The sequence below is a fragment of the Ochlerotatus camptorhynchus genome, unplaced genomic scaffold (assembly GCF_037179485.1).
Source record: "Ochlerotatus camptorhynchus isolate MF236.1 unplaced genomic scaffold, CSIRO-AGI_Acam_v1.1 ptg000414l, whole genome shotgun sequence".
Classification (NCBI taxonomy): Eukaryota; Metazoa; Arthropoda; class Insecta; order Diptera; family Culicidae; genus Ochlerotatus; species Ochlerotatus camptorhynchus.
In genome coordinates this window covers 455,117-477,969 of record NW_027040900.1, presented here as the reverse complement: position 1 = coordinate 477,969, position 22,853 = coordinate 455,117, and the positions used below count along the sequence as shown (strand labels likewise).

The 22,853-nt window shown below is 44.7% G+C and overlaps 1 protein-coding gene across 1 annotated transcript; it reads left to right on the top strand.

The window, feature by feature from the left end:
- The first annotated feature begins 1,126 nt into the window (after positions 1-1,126).
- On the top strand, positions 1,127-21,869 carry LOC135711009 (glutamate receptor ionotropic, kainate 2-like). Its single transcript, XM_065233749.1, has 7 exons — positions 1,127-1,326; positions 18,574-19,550; positions 19,610-19,854; positions 19,916-20,105; positions 20,167-20,962; positions 21,024-21,298; positions 21,361-21,869. The coding sequence occupies exons 1-7, from the start codon at positions 1,254-1,256 to the stop codon at positions 21,589-21,591; spliced, it is 2,787 nt and encodes a 928-aa protein (XP_065089821.1). The 5' UTR covers positions 1,127-1,253; the 3' UTR covers positions 21,592-21,869.
- The last annotated feature ends 984 nt before the right edge of the window (positions 21,870-22,853 follow it).

Genomic DNA, 22,853 nt, shown 5'->3' with positions numbered 1-22,853 from the left:
ATTCACCCGCTAGTAAGCGTGCGCCAAACGTCACTAATAATGTTTGCAAATTTAAATTTAACCCTATGCAATTGTGTTAACGGGGATAGATCAGTTCTGTTGTGAGTTTAAAATATTTCACTATGAATAAATTAAATTGACTTTTTGATAACTATTTGATAAATTGTTATTTGAACACAGATAAAAGTCAAACTCAAATGAGATTCAGTTTATCGTAATTCTGCAACATATAATAAATGGAGCACTTTGAAGTATTTTAAACCGGTTTGTTATATGAAATGCATTTAAATCGGCGAATTGCCACTCCAGTTTCTTAAGTAGAACTAACATTATTCAGTTATTCAGCCTAAAGCCACGGATTAATTATATCACAGGAAATTGCATTCTTTTGCAGAGGGTAACCAAGCGTCTCCATAATACTGCACCACTCAGAAGCTTTGCCCGGTGCATTGTTCTTTGTGAGTGAGAATGAAAGAGTCTCCGAGTCGGACGAATAAAAACATTCCAAATCAAAACTATTTTTGAAAATTCATCCTGCCAACGTAGAATGTATGCATCATATTCGTCGAAGGACGAGTGGGATCAATTTACCATCTCTTCTCTATCTCAAATTCAAATTAAAATTGTACCGGAAATAACCATCCAATTGAGTTTTATCCTTTCCATCCACCAGTAGGTCAAAATACATTCATCTCAATCATATTAGATGACCGTTTTCTAAATACCCATCAGCCAGGCAGATGTAGATCTAACCTTCACTCCTATATGCCTAAGAGCAAAAGCACATCTGCACCATATGCAATCATTTAGCTTCATCATCAGTGTTTACCAACATTCGGATTTATAAATAAACTCCTATGTTTTCTGTCGCACCTTTCCGTCTCTTCCTTACGAGTAAATCACCGGCTTTGCATCGTTTGTTGCATCCTACATTGCCTCCCGGCGGCCTCTGCCATAAAAACTCAGTCACTCGGTCAAAGTCTTCCACCTTCTTCACCGTCTACTCCTTATTTCCTTCGCATATTAAATGCGACACGACGCCAGCGACGCCGTCGTTGTCGTGAAAAAGCATTTTCCCAACCACTTTTCACGATCAGTCGGTCGGTGATCGTCACAGGCGAAACACCACAGCGAAAAACCCGTTTCAAGTGAGCGAAAATGCTACACTTTTAAGTGACAGGTGACAAAAGAAAAAAAAAACAATAAGAAAACGACAAAGGAGATTCGGACGCCATATTGGAAAGTTTTTCGAAATGATTCGATTCCGGCTACTTATCGTTGGTTTGCTGCTCTGGCTTGCCGAAGGCAAGCGGGAAATCCCAGTGGGTAAGTCCGTTGATGATTGTTTATCCCAGATCGGGCGTCGTAATCGATCGTAATTGGCTGGAAATCGATTAATCGGCGATTTGTGATTGTGGAGGAAAATGGCGTCACTGGGATGGGTTTAGTCGGGTGAAAACGGGAGGGAAATTAATTTTCCATTAATTTTCTAACCTTATCAATGCAAATAGCAGTGCTCGATTGATGTAGGATACGTTTCTATTCAATTCGCCAAAAGTTATCCAGCGAAATGTGACAAAAGGAATGCGAGTCGCCATTTTTTCTGCGAAAAATGCGCGCGCAACTTTTACCGACACAAAGAACCGAAGTAGGCCGAGTAAGCACGTGCTTCGTACGAACTCAGTCGAACGGTTTGTTTATAAACAAAACGAAGGCAGTACCGCTTGCGCATTGGGATCATGTTTTTCCATCGCCTGCCGTTGTCTTATTGATCTGTTGGTTCTGTTATGTTACCACTGGGGACTTTACGCCAACTCTTAACTTAGTGTTCTTTGTGCACTTTCACAGTTGTTAATCGAGAGCTTTCTATGCCTGTACCGTTTTTGCATTAGTATTATTATGTGGCAAGTGCAATCATATTCTATGTCCAGGGAAGCCGAGAAATTTCCAACCCGAAAAATCCTTGCCCAGAGGGTCTCAAGCAGTGCTGATAAAAATCGTTTCTTTTAACCAAGGTTGCAAATACTCATTTCAGCTAAAACAATGTTTTGTTCAATTATGACATAATTAGATGCTATGATCATGTTTTGAATAGGTAAGAGACAAGAAGAGGTTGCAAAGAATGTGTTTGACATTTTAAACCTGTTTATTTCACTTCATTAGAGTCACAATCAGCGATTTTTCACACACTCACTCACTCACTCACTCAGCGATCAGCAAATCGCTGATTGTGACTCATAGAAAGCAAAATTTACAGGTTTTATGTTTTAAACGCATACTGTGTAACCTCTTCTTGTAAGTTACAAGTAAAACATGTCATCATACCATCTTTTGGTTTTATTATTCCGAAAAACATTATTTTAGCTGAAATGAGTATTTGCAACCTTGCACTCAATTTGACTGAAAATGAAGACAACTTAAACAGATAGACCAACTACCTGAAAGAATTTGAATTTTGACATAACAGCATTCTATTGATCAAGGCTGGTTGGATGTTCATTATCGCCTCTATGTTGTCAATATTAATATTCGTCTTCATCTTGGTGCGGATGATTTTGAGGATCAAATGCTAAATGATTATTTTAATTTGTCACAAATATAGCGCTCAAGAACGTGTCGTGTTGGTTTTTACACACTGATCGATTGCAAATTATTGCCTCATGCTGAATTGATGTTAATATTTAGGTTTAGGTTTTTGCTCAAAATGAATTTGATTATTTTACATTTGAGGATCGCTTCTGATTTTTACAATTTTGGGTTGGATAATCAAGCACTGGTGAATATCAACAAACGCGTATTCGTTGATGCATGATGAATTCATTTGTTCATTTCGCTCGTACGTAACAGTGAAGATTTTCAAAACAAACGCAATTCATCTACACTCGGTTGAAGCGCTACTCCTTGTTTGTGATGGTAAACAATAAAATCAGACATTGGTCCCAAGACCGGGAACCGATTCCAGCCGCCTCCAGCATGGTCTTACTTTATAGTTGCGCCTTTACTGACTGAGTTATAATCAGGGATATTCTACATCTGTCAAAACACCTACACGGTAAGGAAAAAGTACCCCAAAGTAAGTTCTTTTCACTCATCTCGGCACTATAGTGAAAGAACCCAAAAGTAGGTAAAGCGGGTCAAAGTATTTTTCATTTACTTCTGTGCAATTCTTATGGAATTTTAGACTAGCTTTCTACCCAAAAGTAAGTTAGTTGTACCCAAAAGTAGGTAAATATGATTATACTCAACGTAGCCAAAACACAGCACGGCACACTGTTCGGAACGATAGGGCACACTTTGACTAGTAGGGCACAAACGATATAATATAAAATGGCATAACCGTTGAGTGTTGACGTTTTGCCAATCGTTGCTAATAGTACGTTCAGACTACAGAGTTTTAACATTTTATAGCGCTATCTTGATGGTGGTTTCTGTGTTGCAATTATTTGACAACCGTTATAACATGTTATTACTCTCCAGTCTGTACAGCGTTTAAGGTTGACTACTCGGTTGAATACTTTGTTTACTAAAAAGTGAAGCTAGTGAGAGAATTTTTCATGTATAAAACTGGTAAACGCTCCGAAAAAATCCTGTAAGTATTCTCTGAACCGTGAATCTCTTTAAATCTAGCAAAACTCAGTCCGTCTCATCCAATTCACAGCAAAAATCCCAGCGGCTCGTGATTTACTCCAGAACAGCTTCTATTCGAGATTGACTTCAATCTAGCTCATCCACACCATGACCGGTCGAGAAGGTCTTGTCGATACGGCAGTCAAGACGGCTGAAACTGGTTACCTCCAGTGACCAACGGTTGGTCAAAAGCTACCTATGGTGCAAATTAGTTGGATCCCGTGATCATGGAAATCAAAACCAAACCTGGAGATAATGAACGTCAGTTTATACACGTTCACAGTCATTGATCTCAATTGATATTGGCTACGATGGGATATCCACAGGACTTTAAAAGAATGTCCATATAATTTTGAATGAAGTCCCAGTACTGCTGGAGGAAGCCAATAGGTATTAACCCCACATATTCCATCAGACCTGGATCGGAGTACGATTGCCTTAGTGCAATAGTATAGGATTTATAGGAACGGATCATTGCAGTTAAAAATGCAATTACATTGTATTCCACGAGTCCGACATCAAGCATATTCCCTTCACCACATCCAGTAATTTTGCTGATGCATCATTTTTCTGTTAAACTAGTTCGTATTAAGAGACCCCAGAACGATGGGTGGTCTACCGATCGGATTTCAGGCATTATTAAAAACTGGCCCGAGGATGTTGCTCCTAGGGTGGGATTGAATTCTCGCCCGTTCAAATTCTGATTTACTTTAGTCGTGAATAATTTGACAGGGAGCAGGTTGTAATTTCATCCATCATAGATCGGGTTACGCCTTCGTTTCTGTACATCTGCAAGGAATCAGCAGCAGGGACATCGAGCCGGAATCTGGTGGACGGATTGAACACCGTACATGTTTGATGGCTTCCACTTCCTCTTCCACCTCCCGATCCGTAAACGCACTAATGAGAATGAAGGGAAGCTGAATGCTTGCCTTGATCCATCTGATAAATTGAGAATGTAAACACAATAAAAACAAGTCATAACTCTCGGGGTTGCCAAACTCATGGAATATTGACACATTGATAGGCACACTTTGATTGAAACCACGTTCGGCATAGCGCTTGGCACAGCTTTCGGCACTGCTCAATCGCTCGGCACGGATTAAGGTGTGCAGAGTTGAATACCCCTTGGTTCCCACACTTTACTACTCCTGTTGGGTTGTTTTGCTCCTCTGTTTTTGACAACATTAGAAGGAGAAAAGGAGACAAACTAGTCAAAGGGTGTGTACTTTTTTCTAACCATCAGGCTGTGTTCTATTTCTGGATCAACAATAGAAAAGGGCCCATCAGCATTTGTAAAAAAAAACCGTTCCAAAGCCCTTTACTTACAAAGCGAAGACCACCCACGCAAACCAACACCATCATCGGATAGGGGAAATTTCTACCTACACGATGATGGTGTTGGTTTGTGTGGGTGGCCTTCGATTTGTGAACGGTTTGTTTACAAATGCTGCTGGGCCCTTTTCTATTGTTGATCCAGAATTTGGTGAATTTTCACTTAAATTTGGCGGATGGAAAATTTTCAAATAAACCTGATTTTCCAGTAGACTAATTTCTGACCGACAAGGAATCAACTTTGAAAAACACTTTCTCGAAAATCGGTCGATCAACAACAGTAGGATTTTCGAACATCTTAATTAATTTTTGAAGTGTTAAATTTAAGTGAAAATTTTCCAAATGGAACACACCCTCAGTTTGAATCCAACATGTCTTCGATTTTGACGTTCTGGTGCCTATGAGATTTAACTTTTCGGTATAGATGCATATTAAAGCCCTCTAGTTGAAGTATGGACGACTGTCACCACAAAACTGAAAAAAAGCTGTTCCAATCGAGCAAAGCGGTGCATTTTGACGGTTCGATTGTGTTATCGAAGTAGCAATCGGCTTGCTCAGACCATCCTGCCTAGCAACGTGTTTTCCCTAGCAACGAATTTGTTTGAGGACTAATTATTCATTATTCCTAACGTGTAAACCGTGCGAACAGGACGTGTTTCAATAAAGCTCTAATTTAGTTTAGCACAAGTAGTTCTCCCGTTTTCTTTCGAGTCCCGTTCCGGTAACCGAAACCCAATAGGTTATGGGCACCACACAGAAGGAATTGGCGCAAGGAATTCCGCAGTTCCGCGGGAATGCAAGCGAGTGCCAAAATTAGAGTTACCGGGTGAAGCTGTACCTCGAAGCCGTTGGCGTATCGGAAGTGCTCACCGGGGTGGCCCCGGCAGTAGCAGCTGAGCAAGCGAAGTTCGTCGAATTGGACCTGTTGGAATATCAACGAAGAGAAAATACAAACGTGTTAACTTTGCAAGCGTCACTTTATTAATCGTCCCATAGGTTACAAGGTTGCCAGTCATCACAACATTATCTCTCTTTATTTCATTTTGAAAATGATAAAATATCGGAAGGACATTATTCCATTGAATAATCTTCGTAACGCTTAGGACGTACAATCTTCCGGCGGGGCCTTGCATCCGACGATGCACTCACTGTTGGTAACACGGCACTTCCGAATTCAGTTACCTTTGGATTTTCCGGGATTCCGTTGTCGGATGAGTTCAAGGTTTTCAGGTGGGAAGTGTTACGCTTGTACCTTTGTCCACTAGGAGTTTCAACGGTCGCCATACTACCGTTTTTCTCTACGACCGTTGCAGACGTGGACAAAAATGTAGGGGTTAGCTTATTATGCGGTTGCATATTCCTCATCAAAACTTCGTCACCAACCTTGATCGTAGTTTCCTTAGCTCCAACCCTCTTGTCTCGGTTCTCCTTGGCTCCGTGTTTTACTATGGCATCACGATCTCGCAGTTCTTCATCGAAGATTACTTCATCCTGCATGTGTGGAAATAGGTCTCGAAATCGACGTTCAAACATCAAAGTCGCTGGGGCAACTCCAGTAACACTATGAGGTGTCACCGAATACATATACAAATATTCTTGAAGCGCGTGTTCCATATTGGTCCTTTGGTGTTGACTGATCTTGAGCACCTTCATGAGTGAACGATTCTGCCGTTCCACTTCTCCGTTCGCAGCAGGCCAGTAAGGTGTCGTGTGAGCGAGTTTTATGCCGTAGTCAACACAGTAGTCCTTGAGCTCTTGACTTGAAAAGTTTTTCGCGTTGTCTGTTGTCAACACAAACGGCAGTCCCATTCTCGTGAAAATTTGCTTCAAGACTCGTATTACATCAGAAGATGTAGTGTGGGACATGAACTCGGCAATCACGAAACGGCTATACAAATCAACTAGCACAAAAATGTATTTACCATTCGGGAGAGGACCAAGAAAATCAGCACTCAAATGCACCCATGGGGCTGACGGCATTTCACGTAAACGCAGCGGTTCCGGTTTGTTCAATGGTCCAACCATTTGGCACTCCACACAGTTTCTGCAGGACCTTTCAACATCGGCATCTAGTCCTGGCCACCAAACAGCCGAGCGCAAACGACGTTTCATTTTCTCCTTCCCCGGGTGTCCAATGTGCGAAAGCTCTAGCAGTGCAGCCCGCAGGCCCTCAGGAATCACTATTTTATTCTTCCTCAGCAGAATTTCCTTGATGAAACAGAATTCGGTCTTGAACGGCACAAATTTCTTCAAGCTTTCATCCCAGCGATCATCTAGAAGAGCTTGTTTCACTTTCTGGATCTCTTCGTCCTCTTGCGAATTGAGTATTATCTCGTTCATCGTGATAGCAGCAGGTTTGTTCATCTCAACAATCAATCCCAATGAATCCTCCGTCGTCTTGTCAAACGTTGTAGAGCTGATTGTATCACACAACCTCGATAACGGATCTGCAATATTGATTTCACCCGGAACATGAACCACAGAAAAACGAAAAGATTGCATACGCAGTATCCATCTTTCTTGACGCTGATTTGGGTGTGATGATTCGTTAAAGATGTGTACCAGCGGCTTGTGATCCGTGACGACAGTGAACTCCAAACCTCTCAGGTACATTGCAAAGCGTTCAGTAGCCCAGACTATGGCAAGAGCCTCTTTATCCAGCGTTGAATACTTCTGCTCCGTTTTGGTTAGACTTTTACTAGCGTAGCATACGGGTCTTGATTTCGATTTAGTGGTTTGCAACAAGACAGCCCCAAGGCCTTTCTCACTAGCATCTGTTACCAGCATGGTTGGATAACTAGGATTATAGAAAGCCAGATTTCGTGGATTCGACATAACGTTCTTAATTTCGTTGAATGATCTCTTTGCATCTTTGGACCAATGAAATTTATTCCCTTTTACGATCATTTCCCTCAGGGGGGCAGTCGCATTAGATAGCTTAGGAATAAACTTCCCTACGTAGTTTACTAGACCCAAGAAGCTACGCATTTCGGTCACGCTCTGAGGACGACGAAAGTTCTGGATCGCGTTCACCTTGTCATTTGTAGGCAGAATCCCATCAGCAGAAAGTTGATGCCCCATGAAGCAAACCGTAAATTTACCGAACTCGCATTTCGATTCGTTGATAGTGAGGCCATGTTCACGTAGACGATCAAGGACAGCTTTGAGCCTTTTATCGTGTTCTTCTTGAGAAGACCCATAGACCAGCATATCATCTATGAAGACTTTAACACCTTTCAAACCTTTCAGCACTCTCTCGATACAGCGTTGAAAAATCTCGGGGGCAACGCTCATGCCGAACATTAGTCTTTTGTAGCGGTAATAAGCATCTTGCGTCACAAACGTCGTAATGTCTCGCGAATTTGGCGATAGTTCAATTTGATGGAATGTCTTCACGAGATCCACTTTGCTAAATACTTTACAGCCTTCCAGGTGCGGCATTATTTCCTCGAAGGTTGGTAAAGGATGTTTCTCCGGAATAATAGCCCTGTTCGCTTTTCTCATATCCACACAAAGTCGCACATTCTTGCCGTGGTCTTTGATAGTTACTACTAACGGCGATGCCCAAGTGATATTCAGGGGCGCGAGTTCGATGATATCCTGTTTCAATAAATCTTCGATCCGTTCGTCGACTAGTTTCTTTAACGGAATCGGCAACCGTCGACAGGGTTGTTGAACAGGTGGTACGGAATGGTCAATCTTGATGTCAACCTGTACATGCTTCAGCTTTCCGATCGAGAGTTTCCCCGCATCACTAACATTGCACAATTCGCTGTGGATTTCGAGGATGCCCAAGTCCATTGACGTTTTCTTGCTCAAAAGGTTTCCTCCTTTGTTTCCCTCGACGACATAGATTTCATGATGCACTGTAGCATTCTTCGTTGCAATATCAGCTTTAATTATTTTCTCCACTTTCAGCTTCCCATCACCATACGCCCTCAATACCTTGTCCGACTTTTCTTCCTTGCTCACTACACATTCTTGTCCTTTTAGCCATTTCCAGGTTCCACGAGTAATTACATTTACGTGAGCTCCGGAGTCCACAATCCAACGTAGTTCCACGCCACCAACGTAACATGTTACTTTGTCTGCATCAGTGCTGGTTGCATATACGTGCTGCACATCGTTCTGCGCTGCTTCACAGCTCTCGCTCTCCGATGAATCCGATACAGAATCATAGTCTTCACGGACTTGACGTACTCGAGATTTGCTTGTTGTTGCCTTCACAGTTTTGGTCTTGCACATTTTTTTAAAATGACCCACGATTCCGCATTTGTCGCATACTTTACTTTTGGCCGGACAGCTTTTGTCGTTTGCGAAATGTCCTGGGTTTCCGCATCGGAAACATGTTTCGTGGCGATCCAGGTGGCGAGCAACTTTCTTCACCAAATTGACAGAATCCTCTTCGACAGACTTCTTCATTTGCTCTCTATTCCTCATTACCGTTTCCAAAATCCGACCTTCATCTGCTATTTCCTGCACCATCATCAGCTTTTTCTTCAATATCGATTCCCGCAGAGAATCCAAACAACACTTATCGAAGACCTGTTCGGTAATCCGCATTTCCAGGGCCACTCCATAATCGCAAAGTCTGCCCTGATCCCGAAGACGATGGATGAACTTCTCGACTGTTTCACTATTCAACTGTTCCATTTTCCGGAAAACACATCTTTCATATGGTACGTTATTCAACGGAGCAAAATGAGCATCAAGCAAACCGATAGCTTGTTTATATACATCAGAACCCGCAGGGGGAGCAGCGTTGTGTCCTTCGATGTTGAAAAATATGTCTTGTACTTCCGGACCTGCGTAGTGAAGCAGATAAGACCGCTTCCTAGAAGGCAGAGCTACGCAATTAACATCAAGGAACAGTTCAAACGAGCGTTTCCATTTTGTCCATCGGCTCCCGATGGAGGCACTGTCCGCCACGTCGAAGGGTGGTACCGTCGATTTGTTTACATCCATTTTTTTTCACTTTTTGTTTCTCCTTCTATTTTTTTTGCAACTATGACGTGTATACTTTTCACTGATTTAGGTTAGGCATCTCCGGCCTCCAGAAACGATCCGCTGTCAGCTATTTTTTTTTTGTTTTTCCACTGATTTTCGTCTTTCGTTTGGTTTGTCCGTATCAAAACACCAAGATCTACGCATTTAAGCAAATTTTTCCGAATTTAATCCCATCTTCAGTCGCCAAAATGTTGGAATATCAACGAAGAGAAAATACAAACGTGTTAACTTTGCAAGCGTCACTTTATTAATCGTCCCATAGGTTACAAGGTTGCCAGTCATCACAACAGGACCGGAAAGGAAAAGCGATACTGGTGAGTTGCATTTCGGACGATTGCCTGGAAGTCGTGCGCGAAAAAACGACCACCAAGGAGATGTGGGAGAGTCTCGAAGCTACGTACGCGAAAAAGTCCGTGGCGTAGTAGGCCTAGATGTAGTAGGCCTTGCCTGACTGTCATAAGTTAGAGATTGATTCTTTTTCCGACCACCAACCAAGATAGACGTAATAAATAGTAGCTCTTAACAACAGCTTGTTTTACTTGTTGGCCTTGGTTACGGATATAACAATAACGAAAAAAATTTGGAAGCACCTCGAACCTCGAAGCAAGAAAATGTCTGACGAGGAGCTTCAGAACGCCATCCTGTAGCTAACGAATCTCATCACGAGGCAGCAGCAGCAGATTGAAAACCTGGAAAATCGGGGAAATCCGACTGCTGGCAGTGAGAAGATAATTGAGTCCTTGGCAAGCGGGATCCAGGATTTCCAGTACGATCCGGACGGAGGAGTTTTCTTCGATGGCTGGTATGCGAGGTACGAGGATGTCTTTACAAAGGACGGCCAATCCCTGGATGACGCCGCTCGTGTGAGATTGCTTTTTCGCAAGTTAAGCACGCCTCTGCACAAGAAGTACGTCAACACCATTCTTCCCAAGCATCCCCGGGACTTTACCCTGGACGAAACCGTCACGAAACTGAAGAAACTGTTCGGTCGACAGAAGTCTCGCTGAGTTCCAGACCGAGATCACCATCAAGAATGTTACCAAGACTGGTCGCATTTTCATCTCAAGCTGCGCTGAACTCAACGTTCTAGGAATCGAGACTATGGATCTGTTCTATTTGTGGTCTGTGCCGATAAGCAGCTTGGTCAACGTCGTACACCAACGTTCTGATCAGTTCACCAATCAACTCAAGCAACAGTTTCCGGAAGTTTTTCGAAGCACGCTGGGTAGATGCACAAAAGCGCAAGTGAAGTTGTACCTCAAGCCTGACGCACGTCCTGCATATTGCCCGAAACGACCAGTAGCGTACGCTGCGCTCGCCAAGGTGGACGCAAAACTTGAGAGGCTCCAGCAAAACGGTATAATTTCTCCAGTTCAATTCTCGGACTGGGCAGCACCAATAGTCGTCGTACGCAAGTCGGACAATGTATCAGTCCGTGTATGTAGCGATTATTCGACGGGGCTGAACAACGCGCTAGAATGTGACCATCATCCACTGCCTCATCTTGACGACCTCTTTGCGGAACTAGCTGGAGCACGTTACTTCACTCATCTCGATTTGTCTGACGCTTACCTACAGGTCGAGGTCGAGGAGGAATCGCGAAAGCTACTCACGGTCAACACGCATCGTGGACTGTTCCAGTATAACTGACTACCCCCCGGAGTCAAGTCGGCACCCGGCGCTTTCCAGCGCATCATCGACAGCATGGTGGCCGGCATCCCTGGAGTCAAGCCGTATTTGGACGACATCCTCATCGCTGGTCGCACCAAGCAGGAACACGATCGCAGTCTCTACGCTGTTCTCGAGCAGATCCGTGAGTATGGCTTTCACCTACGCCTCGAAAAATGTCGTTTCGCACTCTCCCAGATCAAGTTTCTCGGACACATCGTGAATAAGGACGGTATTCGGCCTGACCATTCAAAAACAGAAGCCATTTCCAAGATGCAGTCTCCGAAGGATGTCCAGCAACTCCGTTCCTACCTCGGTGCTGTCAACTACTATGGTAGATTCGTTAAGCAGATGAAGCAACTCAGGGCTCCTCTGGATAGCCTCCTCAAGAAAGATGCACGCTGGAACTGGACCAAAGATTGCCAGAAGTCTTTCGAGTAGCTCAAGGCGATTCTACTTTCCGACCTGCTGCTTACACACTACGACCCGTCCAAGGAAATCGTTGTTGCAGCAGATGCATCGAAGTACGGCCTTGGCGCTGTCATCATGCATCGATTCCCGACCGGTGAAGTGAAGGCAATTGCGCACGCCTCGCGCTCACTGACCCCAGCAGAGATGAACTACGGACAAGTGGAGAAGGAAGCATTAGCCCTGATATTCGCTGTCACCCGTTTCCACAAAATGCTGTATGGACGACACTTCCTCCTGCAAGCACAGCACACAGCAAACCGTTTGCAGCGCTGGGCCTTGACACTTCTGCTGTACGATTTCGACATCCAACACGTTTCATAGACGAATTTTGGCTATGCAGATTTTCTATCCCGGCTAATGTCATCGCAGCATAGACCAGATGAGGATTACGTCATAGCCGCCGTGTACGTCGAATCTGAAGCAAAAGCAATTCTCGACGACACCATCAGCAACCTTCCAGTCACGCACCAGATGATTGTGGCTGAGACGCGAAAGGATCCAGTTCTTCAGCAAGTGGTGAATTCATGTCATGGACTTCAAGTTGTCGACAACTGCGTTATGTTCGGCGATCGAATCGTCGTCCCATCAAAGTTTCCAAAGCGGATCGTTCGTCAACTGCATCGTGGACACCCAGGAATGGACCGAATTAAGTATCTGGCCCGAAGTTACATCTACTGGCCTAACGCAAGGTTGCAAAGACTCATTTCAGCTAAAATAATGTTTTTCGGAATAATAAAACCAAAAGATGGTATGATGGCATGTTTTACTTGTAACTTACAAGAAGAGGTTACAAAGTATGCGTTGGAAACATAAAACCTGTAAATTTTGCTTTCTATGAGTCACAATCAGCGATTTGCTGATCGCTGAGTGAGTGAGTGAGTGAGTGAGTGAGTTTGTGAAAAATCGCTGATTGTGACTCTCATGAAGTGAAATAAACAGGTTTAATATGTCAAACACATTCTTTGCAACCTCTTCTTGTATCCTACCAATTCTAAATTTGATCATGGCATCTAATTATTTCATAATTTAGAAAAACATTGTTTTAGCTGAAATGAGTCTTTGCAACCTTGGCCTAACGTTGACGACGATGTGGAGCAATTTGTCCGTCAGTGCACTGCATGTGCTGAAGCAGCGAAGTCCCCGACAAAAGCAACCTTGGAGTCATGGCCTCTCCCGGACAAGCCATGGCAACGTGTCCATATCGATTTTGCTGGTCCGATCCATGGATACTACTATTTCGTCATGGTAGATGCTTTCTCTAAGTGGCCGAAATTTTTCGCACTCAATCCATTACCACAACTGCAACCCTGAATATGCTGCGTGAAACGTTTTCTCGTTACGGCAACCCAGACACATTGGTCTCAGACAACGGAACGCAATTCCCCAGCGAGCAGTTTCAACAGTATTGCCGTGCAAATGGTATCACCCATCTCCGCACTGCTCCCTACCACCCGCTGTCCAACGGCCAAGTGGAGCGATTCGTTGATTCACTCAAGCGTGGCCTCAAGAAGCTAGCCAAGGGGGAAGGATCACCCACACTGGAGCACCTGCAGACATTCCTTTCGGTGTATCGTTCAATTTCAAACCGAAACACACCGCAGTCGACGTCTCCAGCAGAAGCATTCCTCGGAAGACCAGTGCGCACCACTTTGGACCTACTGAAGAAACCTGTTCCTGTAACTGAAGCTGTCAAGAACCACAAACAAAACGAACAGTTCAATTGGCGGCATGGAGCAGTGGAGTTTGAAGAAGATGACCTGGTCTACGTTGAACAGCATCGCAGAAACGCCAAGTCCTGGTCGAGTCATCGAACGGAAAGGTTCCGTCAACTGCACTGGACATGAACGGGAGACCGAAGCTGGTGAGGTCGCATGTAAACCAAATGCGCCCTCGTCACACTTCTAATGATCCAGAACAAGCGACGCAGTAAGTACCATGGGAAATCCTGCTTGATGAAATTCAAGATGAAGCTGTACCGTTGGATCGAGAAGTGCCATTCAATCACGATGTCCCTATTCCTGTTGGTTCCGTATCACTCGAAGCTGATGGTCAAGTGGCAAGTACGTCTGGCGAAAATCCTTTTTCGATAATCGATCATGAACCTGCTGCTCAAGATGGAGAACTTCAGTCCGCACAAAAGCCCGTGTCATCTGAAGCAGTTGGAGACTTTATTCGACGTTCTGTACGAGAATCAAGAATTCCAAGATGGCTCTCTTCCTATGACATTTTCTAAAAGGGGGAGATGTAGTAGGCCTAGATGTAGTAGGCCTTGCCTGATTGTCATAAGTTAGAGATTGATTCTTTATCCGACCACCAACCAAGATAGACGTAATAAATAGTAGTTCTTAACAACAGAAGAGAGATGGAGAACTTTTGGCAACCGGCAAGATGATTGGCAGCTTGTACGAAAGAGTGCTGACGTTGGAAAAAGCTTGTGCCAATGTCTGTGATGCGGAACCAAGTAAGTTGTGGCATAGGAGGTTGGGGCATATTAACCTGCACGGGATGGACGTTATGATCCGTGAAGGAATGCTGGACGGAATCAAGAAATCGACTCCAGTCGGTTTTTGTGAAGTTTTTGTTCAAGGAAAGCAGTGCCGTGAGCCCTTCAACGGAACGCGTTGTCGTGCTAGTCGGCCCTTGGAACGTATCCATTCCGATGTCTGCGGCCCGATCGACCCTCTGGCCTGGGATGGTTTCAGGTACATCGTTTCGTTCATCGACGACTACAGCCACTTTGCAATGATCTACCTGTTGAAGAAGAAATCTGGCGTGTTCGAGGTGTTCCGTGAGTATGAAGCCACAGTGACGGCAGCATTCGGGATGTCGATTACGAAGATGACCGTTGACCAAGGAAAAGAATACTGCTCTAACGCCCAGAAGCCCAGAAGTTCTACAAGCATAAAGGCATCCAGCTGGAAGTAACCGTTGCTTACACGCCGCAGCAGAACGGAGTCGCTGAGAGATTCAACAGGACTTTGGAGGAGAAGATTCGTGCTGTGAAAAATCTTTGATCCGAGGCAGCGTTGGCGTGCGTGTACCTGTTAAACCGAAGCCCCACAGTCACCCTGCCTGCTGAAATTTCACCTGCTGAAAGATGGTATGGTTCGAAGCCTAATCTGGACAAGCTGCGTGTGTTCGGCTGCAGATGCTTTGCGTGGGTCCCAAGTCAGCAGCGGAAGAAGTTGGATCCAAAGAGCCGTGAGATGATTATGATCGGTTACGCACCGAATGGCTATCGGCTGTGGGACATGCAAGCGCGCGAAGTGAAAACTGCTGGGGACGTGAAATTTGATGAAGGTTCGTTCCCGTATGCCCAGCTGAAGCCAAGTCAAGATGTCCCGTTGGTCCGTTCGAGCAAGAGGGGGAAACTACAGAAAATGAAGCTGTTCCTGACATTCCTGATGACGAAGCTAGAAGTTCCGGTAGCAAGGAGACAGCTGGCTGCTCGACCGAAAACGAGGACCACTTTGAAGATTCTTGCGCTCCCTTCGCAAATAGAAAGACACGAAATCCATGATGAGTCGGTGTCGAGGTGTAGCGAACGGAAGCGCAGGCTTCCTGGTAAGTTGTTCGATTTTTTTGAAAATTATAGAGCAACTTCTGGCGATTTGATTTCCTCAGATGTTCCCATGAGCTACAACGACATCATGTGACCTGACGATCAACGTAAATGGCTGGGTGCAATCCAGGATGAGCTTCAATCGATGGCAGCAAACAATATGTGGCGCTTCGTGAAGTGCCAGGATAACGTGAAACCCCTTAAGGCCAACTGGGTGTTCCGGATTAAGAATGATGCTGATGGAAATGCAGTACGATACAAGGCGCGACTGGTGGCTAAAGGGTTTCTTCAAAAAGCTGGCCTGGACTACGAGGAAACATTTGCTGCAGTGGCGAAGCTTGCTACAATATGAACGATGTTTGCAGCAGGTGTCAACCATGGCTTCTTGTTCCACAATATGGACGTGAAGACAGCGTTCTTGTACGGCGAACTGAAACAGGACATCTATATGGAGGTCCCAGATGGCGTTGAGGCACCACCAAACACCGTATGCAGGCTGCTGAAGAATCCGAGATGCTGGAACGAGAAACTCAATCAAAAGTTGCTAAATTTGGATTTCGAACGTTCCCGACATGATTATTGTCTGTATACGCGAATACAGGACGGGGACGAGATATATTTAGTCCTGTACGTGGATGACCTGCTCATATGCGGACGGAATCTGAAGAGCATTATGAAGCTGAAGAAGCAATTGACGGCAACATTTGCAATGACTGACTGTGGAGCAGTTGCGCACTTCCTTGGTATACGTGTGGACTACGATGTTGAACAAGGACGCATGCGACTATCGCAAGCTGCAAATGTTGACAAGCTCTTGGTAAGATTCGAGATGGCGGATTGCAATCCAGTGAAGTGTCCAATGAAAAAAGGAACCCAGTTGACGAGAAAAGGAGATCTAACAAGCCAGCCCTACAGGGAACTTCTCGGATCGTTAATGTACTTGATGCTGTGTACTAGACCGGATAACTGCTATCCAGTAGGGTTCCTAGGACGATTCCAGCAGAAGCCAACAGCACCACATTGGGAGAGTTTGAAACGTGTGGTTCGGTACATCAAGGGGACAAAAACCAAATGCTTGGAGTATCGCCGAATCGAATCTGTAAAACCGTTGGTGGGCTACGTAGATGCGGATTGGGCTTCTGACACCGAGGACCGTAAGTTGGTAAGTGGCTTTGCATTCTTCGTCTTCGGCAACTTGATCAGTTGGTCAAGCAAGAAGCAAAACACGGTTGCATCATCGTCAAGCGAAGCTGAATACATCGCCCTGAGCTCGGCGGTATCGGAAGCAGTTTGGCTGTCTGGTATCCTAGAAGACTTGAAGCTGAAGACTCGTGAACCGGTCACAATCTATGAGGACAACCAAGGCTGCATAGGGATGGCCAAAAACTGTGAATCCAAACGGTCGAAGCATATTGATGTGAAGCAACACTTTAGCCGGGAGCACATCTCAAACGGAAGCGTGAAGGACGGACGATCAACTGGCGGACCTCTTCACCAAACCGATGGAAGTCGGTCGTCTAGACAAACTTGGAAAACGTCTCGGAATAGCGGATTGAGAGGGGGTGTTATTTGTTTATTTGTTTATTTGTTCTTCGTCTTCGACAGTGTCGTACAGACTAGTTTAACTTATGCTATGTTTTTAATCCTATTTTTAAAACAATTTTTGGACACATTAAAATCAAACAAATCACTAACATTGTTGAAAGCTCTGAGGCAAGAACTGAGCGGGTTGTTATGACCATAACATGTTCTATGTGCGGGAACTGCGATAAGTGCTGAGTACCGCAGCTGACGCTGTGGAACGTTCAGTGATACTTGCAGGAGAAGATCCGAACAGTCGACGTTATTCTGGACGATATCGAATATAACCAGCCGCTGCAATTTCAGCCGTCTTGCCGATAGCAGTTCCAGTTATCGAAGTAGTAATCGGCTATTCTGGTTGCTCAGACCACCCTGCCTTGCAACGTGTTTTCCCTAGCAACGAATTTGTTTGAGGACTAATTTTTCATTATTCCTAAAGTGTAAACCGTACGAACAGGACGTGTTTCAATAAAGCTCTAATTTAGTTTAGCACAAGTAGTTCTCCCGTTTTTCTTTCGAGTCCCGTTCCAGTAACCGAATCCCAATAGATTGGAACAACTTTTGACAGACGTCCATACTTTTACCATAGAGGTAACTCTAAGACCAGAAGGTCCCGAAGAAACGAGCTCAACTTTTTGGTTCAGCTCTGGTACTATCTTCGGTCCCAAGCTAATCGATTCACCCCTCGAAACATAGGAAAAACCAATAACCCCTCATTTTATCTGTCAAACTTTCATAGCGAATCAAAACAAACATTGCGTAGTACTAGAATTTCGACTAGAATAGGGTACGTTAATCGTTTGCTTGGGACCAATATACTAGTCAAGTAGTGAGCCAATTTAAAATCGTAAGCACAATCTCCCAAACAAACTATACCAAATGATAGATATATCCTTCCTATGCCTGTTTGTGTTGTTAGTTTTTTTGATTGAGCTTTAATTCACAAGAAATCGGTCAATAAAGTGTTTATTTACAAAAGCAATTATGCCCTAATCTCGAAGTTCTCCGGATTTTTTCCACCAATCCGAGAATGCGATTTGAAATAATGGATTTTTCGAATTATTCGAAAACAAATCGGACACCATGAGAAGAATGTGAAACGTCATTTTGACATCCAACAATATCAATATCAAATATAAGGGCCGTTCATAAATAATGAGAGAGACAATTTGAAATGAACCGGGGTTAATTACATATGTCGTTCACACAGTAACTGAAACAAAAACACGAAAGCTGACCGGTTGGTAATAGCCCCGTGGAGCTAATCGAGGCCCCGTTATCATGTCAATCGCCATTAATGTTTTCCCGAAATCACATTTCAGGAGCCATCTTCCACGGGGACAACTACGAAGCGGAAATCGCCTTCCGATATGCCATCGAGCGGGTCAACATGCACGAGAAACACTTCGAGCTGACCCCTTTGATCCGGTACGTGTCTCCCGAGGATAGCTACAAGACGGAGCGGAAAGTTTGCGAGCTGGCCTCCGAGGGCGTAACGGCCATCTTCGGTCCTAGCTCGATGATGACCTCCGGTATCGTGAGCTCAATCTGCAAGACTATCGAAATTCCGCACATCATAACCCACTGGGATCCGGAACCGTTCGGTGGCTGGGATCCGGAACTGCAAGCGATGACCATCAACCTCTATCCGGATGCGGACGTCCTGTCGAGGGCCTTGCGCGATCTGATCGTAGACTACAGTTGGAAAAGCTTCACGATCATCTACGACAGTGACGAAGGTCTGATGCGTTTGAAAGACATCCTGCAGATCCATGGACCGGGCAATAGTCCGATTACGGTGCGGCAGATCGACGATGACCCGGACTACAGGCCGCTGTTGAAGGATATCCAGTCGTCTGGTGAGAGTCACATCATTCTGGAGGTACATCCGGACAAGATCCTGGAGATTCTTCGCCAAGCAAAGGAGGTCAAGATGTTGGAGGAGTACCAGAGCTATATTATCACTTCGCTGGATGCTCACACGTTGGATTTCGAAGAATTGAAGTACTCCCGATCGAACATAACCACACTGCGGCTGATGGATACGAAGAGCTTCGACATCAAGAATGCGGTCCACGATTGGGAACAGGGTGAGGCCAGGATGAAAAAAGTTTTCCGAGTTTCACCAGAACATGTTCAGACGGAATCAGCATTGTACAACGACGCCGTGAAGATCTACGCAACGGCTATCAGGGAACTGGACGCTACGGATGAGATCACCCCGTCCAGGTTGTCTTGCGGCAGCAAGAACCTCCGACAGTGGCCGTTTGGATTACGGATCGTAAACTATATGAAAGTTGTAGGTATCCAACCAATCGCATCGGAGACTTTGAAGATAACTTTGCCTTTTCCTGGTAGAAAACTGAACACGGAATAACAGGACCAATCATTTTCGACGACAACGGTCGGCGAACGCACTTCCATTTGGACATTATCGAACTGAATCAGCAGGAGGTATTCAAGAAGATAGCCATTTGGGACCCGACAAATGGAATCAACTACACCCGTAGTCAGGAAGACGTCCATTTGCAGATCGTTGAATCGCTGCAAAACAAAACCTTCATCGTCGCTTCCCGTATTGGTGCTCCGTTCCTGGTGTGGAAGTTCGTAGATTTTCTAACAGATTTACCCGCGATCATCCTATTATGCTTTATATTTTCGCAGGGAGAAGAAGGAAGGTGAATACTTGGAGGGCAACAATCGCTTCGAAGGCTTCTCGTTGGAGCTGATCGATGGCATTTCCAAGATCTTGGGTTTCCAATACCGCATGGAGCTTGTCCCGGACGGCAAGTATGGATCATACAACAAGCAAACGAAAAAGTGGGACGGCCTGGTGAAGTATCTGTTGGATCGGGTAAATTTTCCATCCTTTTTATATGACCATTCTCAACCGCTAAACAAATGAACTTTTTCAGAAAGCTGACCTGGCCGTATGTGACCTGACCATCACTTACGAGCGTCGAACGGCTGTGGACTTCACGATGCCTTTCATGACCCTCGGTGTCAGCATCCTGTACGCCAAACCCGTGCCACAACCCAAGGACCTATTCTCTTTCCTCTCGCCGCTCTCGCTGGACGTGTGGATCTACATGGCCACTGCCTACCTTGGTGTCTCCGTCCTGCTGTTCGTCCTTTCCCGCATGGCTCCAGCTGACTGGGAAAACCCCCACCCCTGCAAGCAGGAAGAAGTCGAAGAAGTGGAAAACATCTGGAACATGCTGAACGCTCTCTGGCTCACGATGGGCTCCATCATGGGTCAAGGTTGCGACATCTTGCCGAAAGCCGTCTCCACTCGCGTCGTTGCCGGAATGTGGTGGTTCTTTGCACTGATCATGCTTTCTTCCTACACGGCCAATCTGGCGGCGTTCTTGACGATGGAGCGTATGGATGCCACGATCGAGAGTGCCGAAGATTTAGCCAAGCAGAGCAAGATCAAGTATGGAGCAGTGCTCGGTGGCAGTACGCTGAGTTTCTTCCGTAGCTCGAACTTCTCGACCTACCAACGAATGTGGGCTGCAATGGAATCGACTCGACCGTCGGTGTTCACCAAGAGTAACGATGAAGGTCGGGACCGAGTGCTGAAAGGACGTGGACTGTACGCTTTCCTGATGGAGTCAACCTCGCTGGAGTACATCACCGAGCGGTACTGCGAGCTTACGCAGATCGGAGGACTACTGGATTCCAAAGGATACGGGATCGCCATGCCAGTTAGTGAGTAAGGTCCAGCAACTCCATCCGGACAACTTCCCTAACATTTCCAAACCATTCGCAGACTCACCTTACCGAACTGCCATCTCGGGAGCGGTGCTCAAAATGCAGGAGGAAGGTAAACTCCATCAGCTGAAGACAAGATGGTGGAAAGAGATGCACGGTGGAGGTCGGTGCGATGAACAAGCCACTACAGCTGCGGGAGACAGCGCTGCCGAATTGGGTATAGACAACGTCGGTGGTGTCTTCGTGGTATTGGCCTTCGGGTGTTTCTGTGCGTTCATCCTGGGCATATTGGAGTTTATGTGGAACGTTCGGAAGGTTGCGGTCGAAGAGAAGGTGAGCTAAATGATGTACGTAGAATACAAGATCAACGCTAAAAAAAAAACTATCATCCGTAGGTAACTCCGTGGGAAGCACTGCAGGCGGAACTGAAGTTTGCCCTTAATCTATCGATAACGACCAAACCGGTTCACAACACTCTGAGTGAGTCGTCCTCGGCTAAGAGTTCGATGCGTTCCAAGTCCGAGTCCAGGCATGGTTCGGAATCGGTCAGGCGGATGCACAACATCAAAACCGGAACCAGTTTGATTAATTTAGACAAGATTGGGTTTGTTTTCGGTAATAAATGAATGCGTTAAATTGATTAAGAAATGAAGAATAGCATTCAGTTCGAAAAGAACGCTATGGAATGAAGCTTGCAGCGATCATATCAAGTTGTTTTGCACCGACATTAGAACATTGATGCACTTTTAAGTACGTTGAAGATAGTTAGAATCAATAAACACAGTATAGAAGCATATTTAGATATTTAAGAATGTTTTCGGGATTCGATATGTATCATTTCCTGGCTAAATAGTAACAAAGTAAATAAAACTGTTTTCGTGCAAGCTTGCCACAATGGAGCTGTCAATCTTGGTTTACCAAGCATGCAAACCAGTATGGGGGTTCAAAATCTTTAATCCAATTTATATTCTAAAATAAGGCTTAAATTTCGATTGCAGGGAAGTTATGGGATTCAAAATCTTTAAATTCCATTATCTCTGTATATAAGGCCTAGATCACAACCTGGATTTCGAAACATTTGACTGCGTTTATCTACGTAAATAATGTCTAAATAGTGATTTACCTACTACCTCTTTTCCAAATCTTTAAACCCGTTTATCTCCGGAAATATGGCCTTAATTAACCGGGATTGCCTAAATCGTGATTTAGGTTTTCATTTATCTCCGTAAAAAACCCATATTAATCCACCGGGCAGGTGCCTAGAACCTTTGTTGTCTCGGTTTTGATATTATCTAGTTAAATATTATTTTTGTTACTGTTCGTCTCACAGGACAATCTCGTTTTTGATTTTATAATTGAAAAAACCTACAAGGGACAGCCCTATGGGGTTGTACGCAACGGTGACGTAGGACTACGTGGTCTTATATAATAAATCTTATTTGTTAACTGCAGCAGGAGCTTGTGTTTTGTGTAGCAAAACTCTCTATTTATACTTTTTAGTAGATATGGCCCACAGCGACTCACAAAGAGCTACTGATTCCGATCAATAGCGGTGCGGCTTCTTCCTCCTTCTGTGGATGCTCGTGGGATGCAGCTTGCTGCTTGCTGCTTGCAGGCAGCCTTTCGTTGTGTACTGGAGAACACCACCACTCACCACGCGGTGATTGAATAAACACCGTTTGGTGAGACCGGATAGAATTCAATGTGTTAGGGAAATCGCTTTTCGCAGGTAATCGGTGATAAATTTTTTTTTATTATCATAGCCACAACATGCAATTTTTAATAGTGACATTTTGGAAAATTATAGGGTCTTTAATATTTCTGATCCATAAAATTATTGGTGATAAAATTATTGAAATTTGTCCAGGGGCAGCTAAGTTGTTAACGT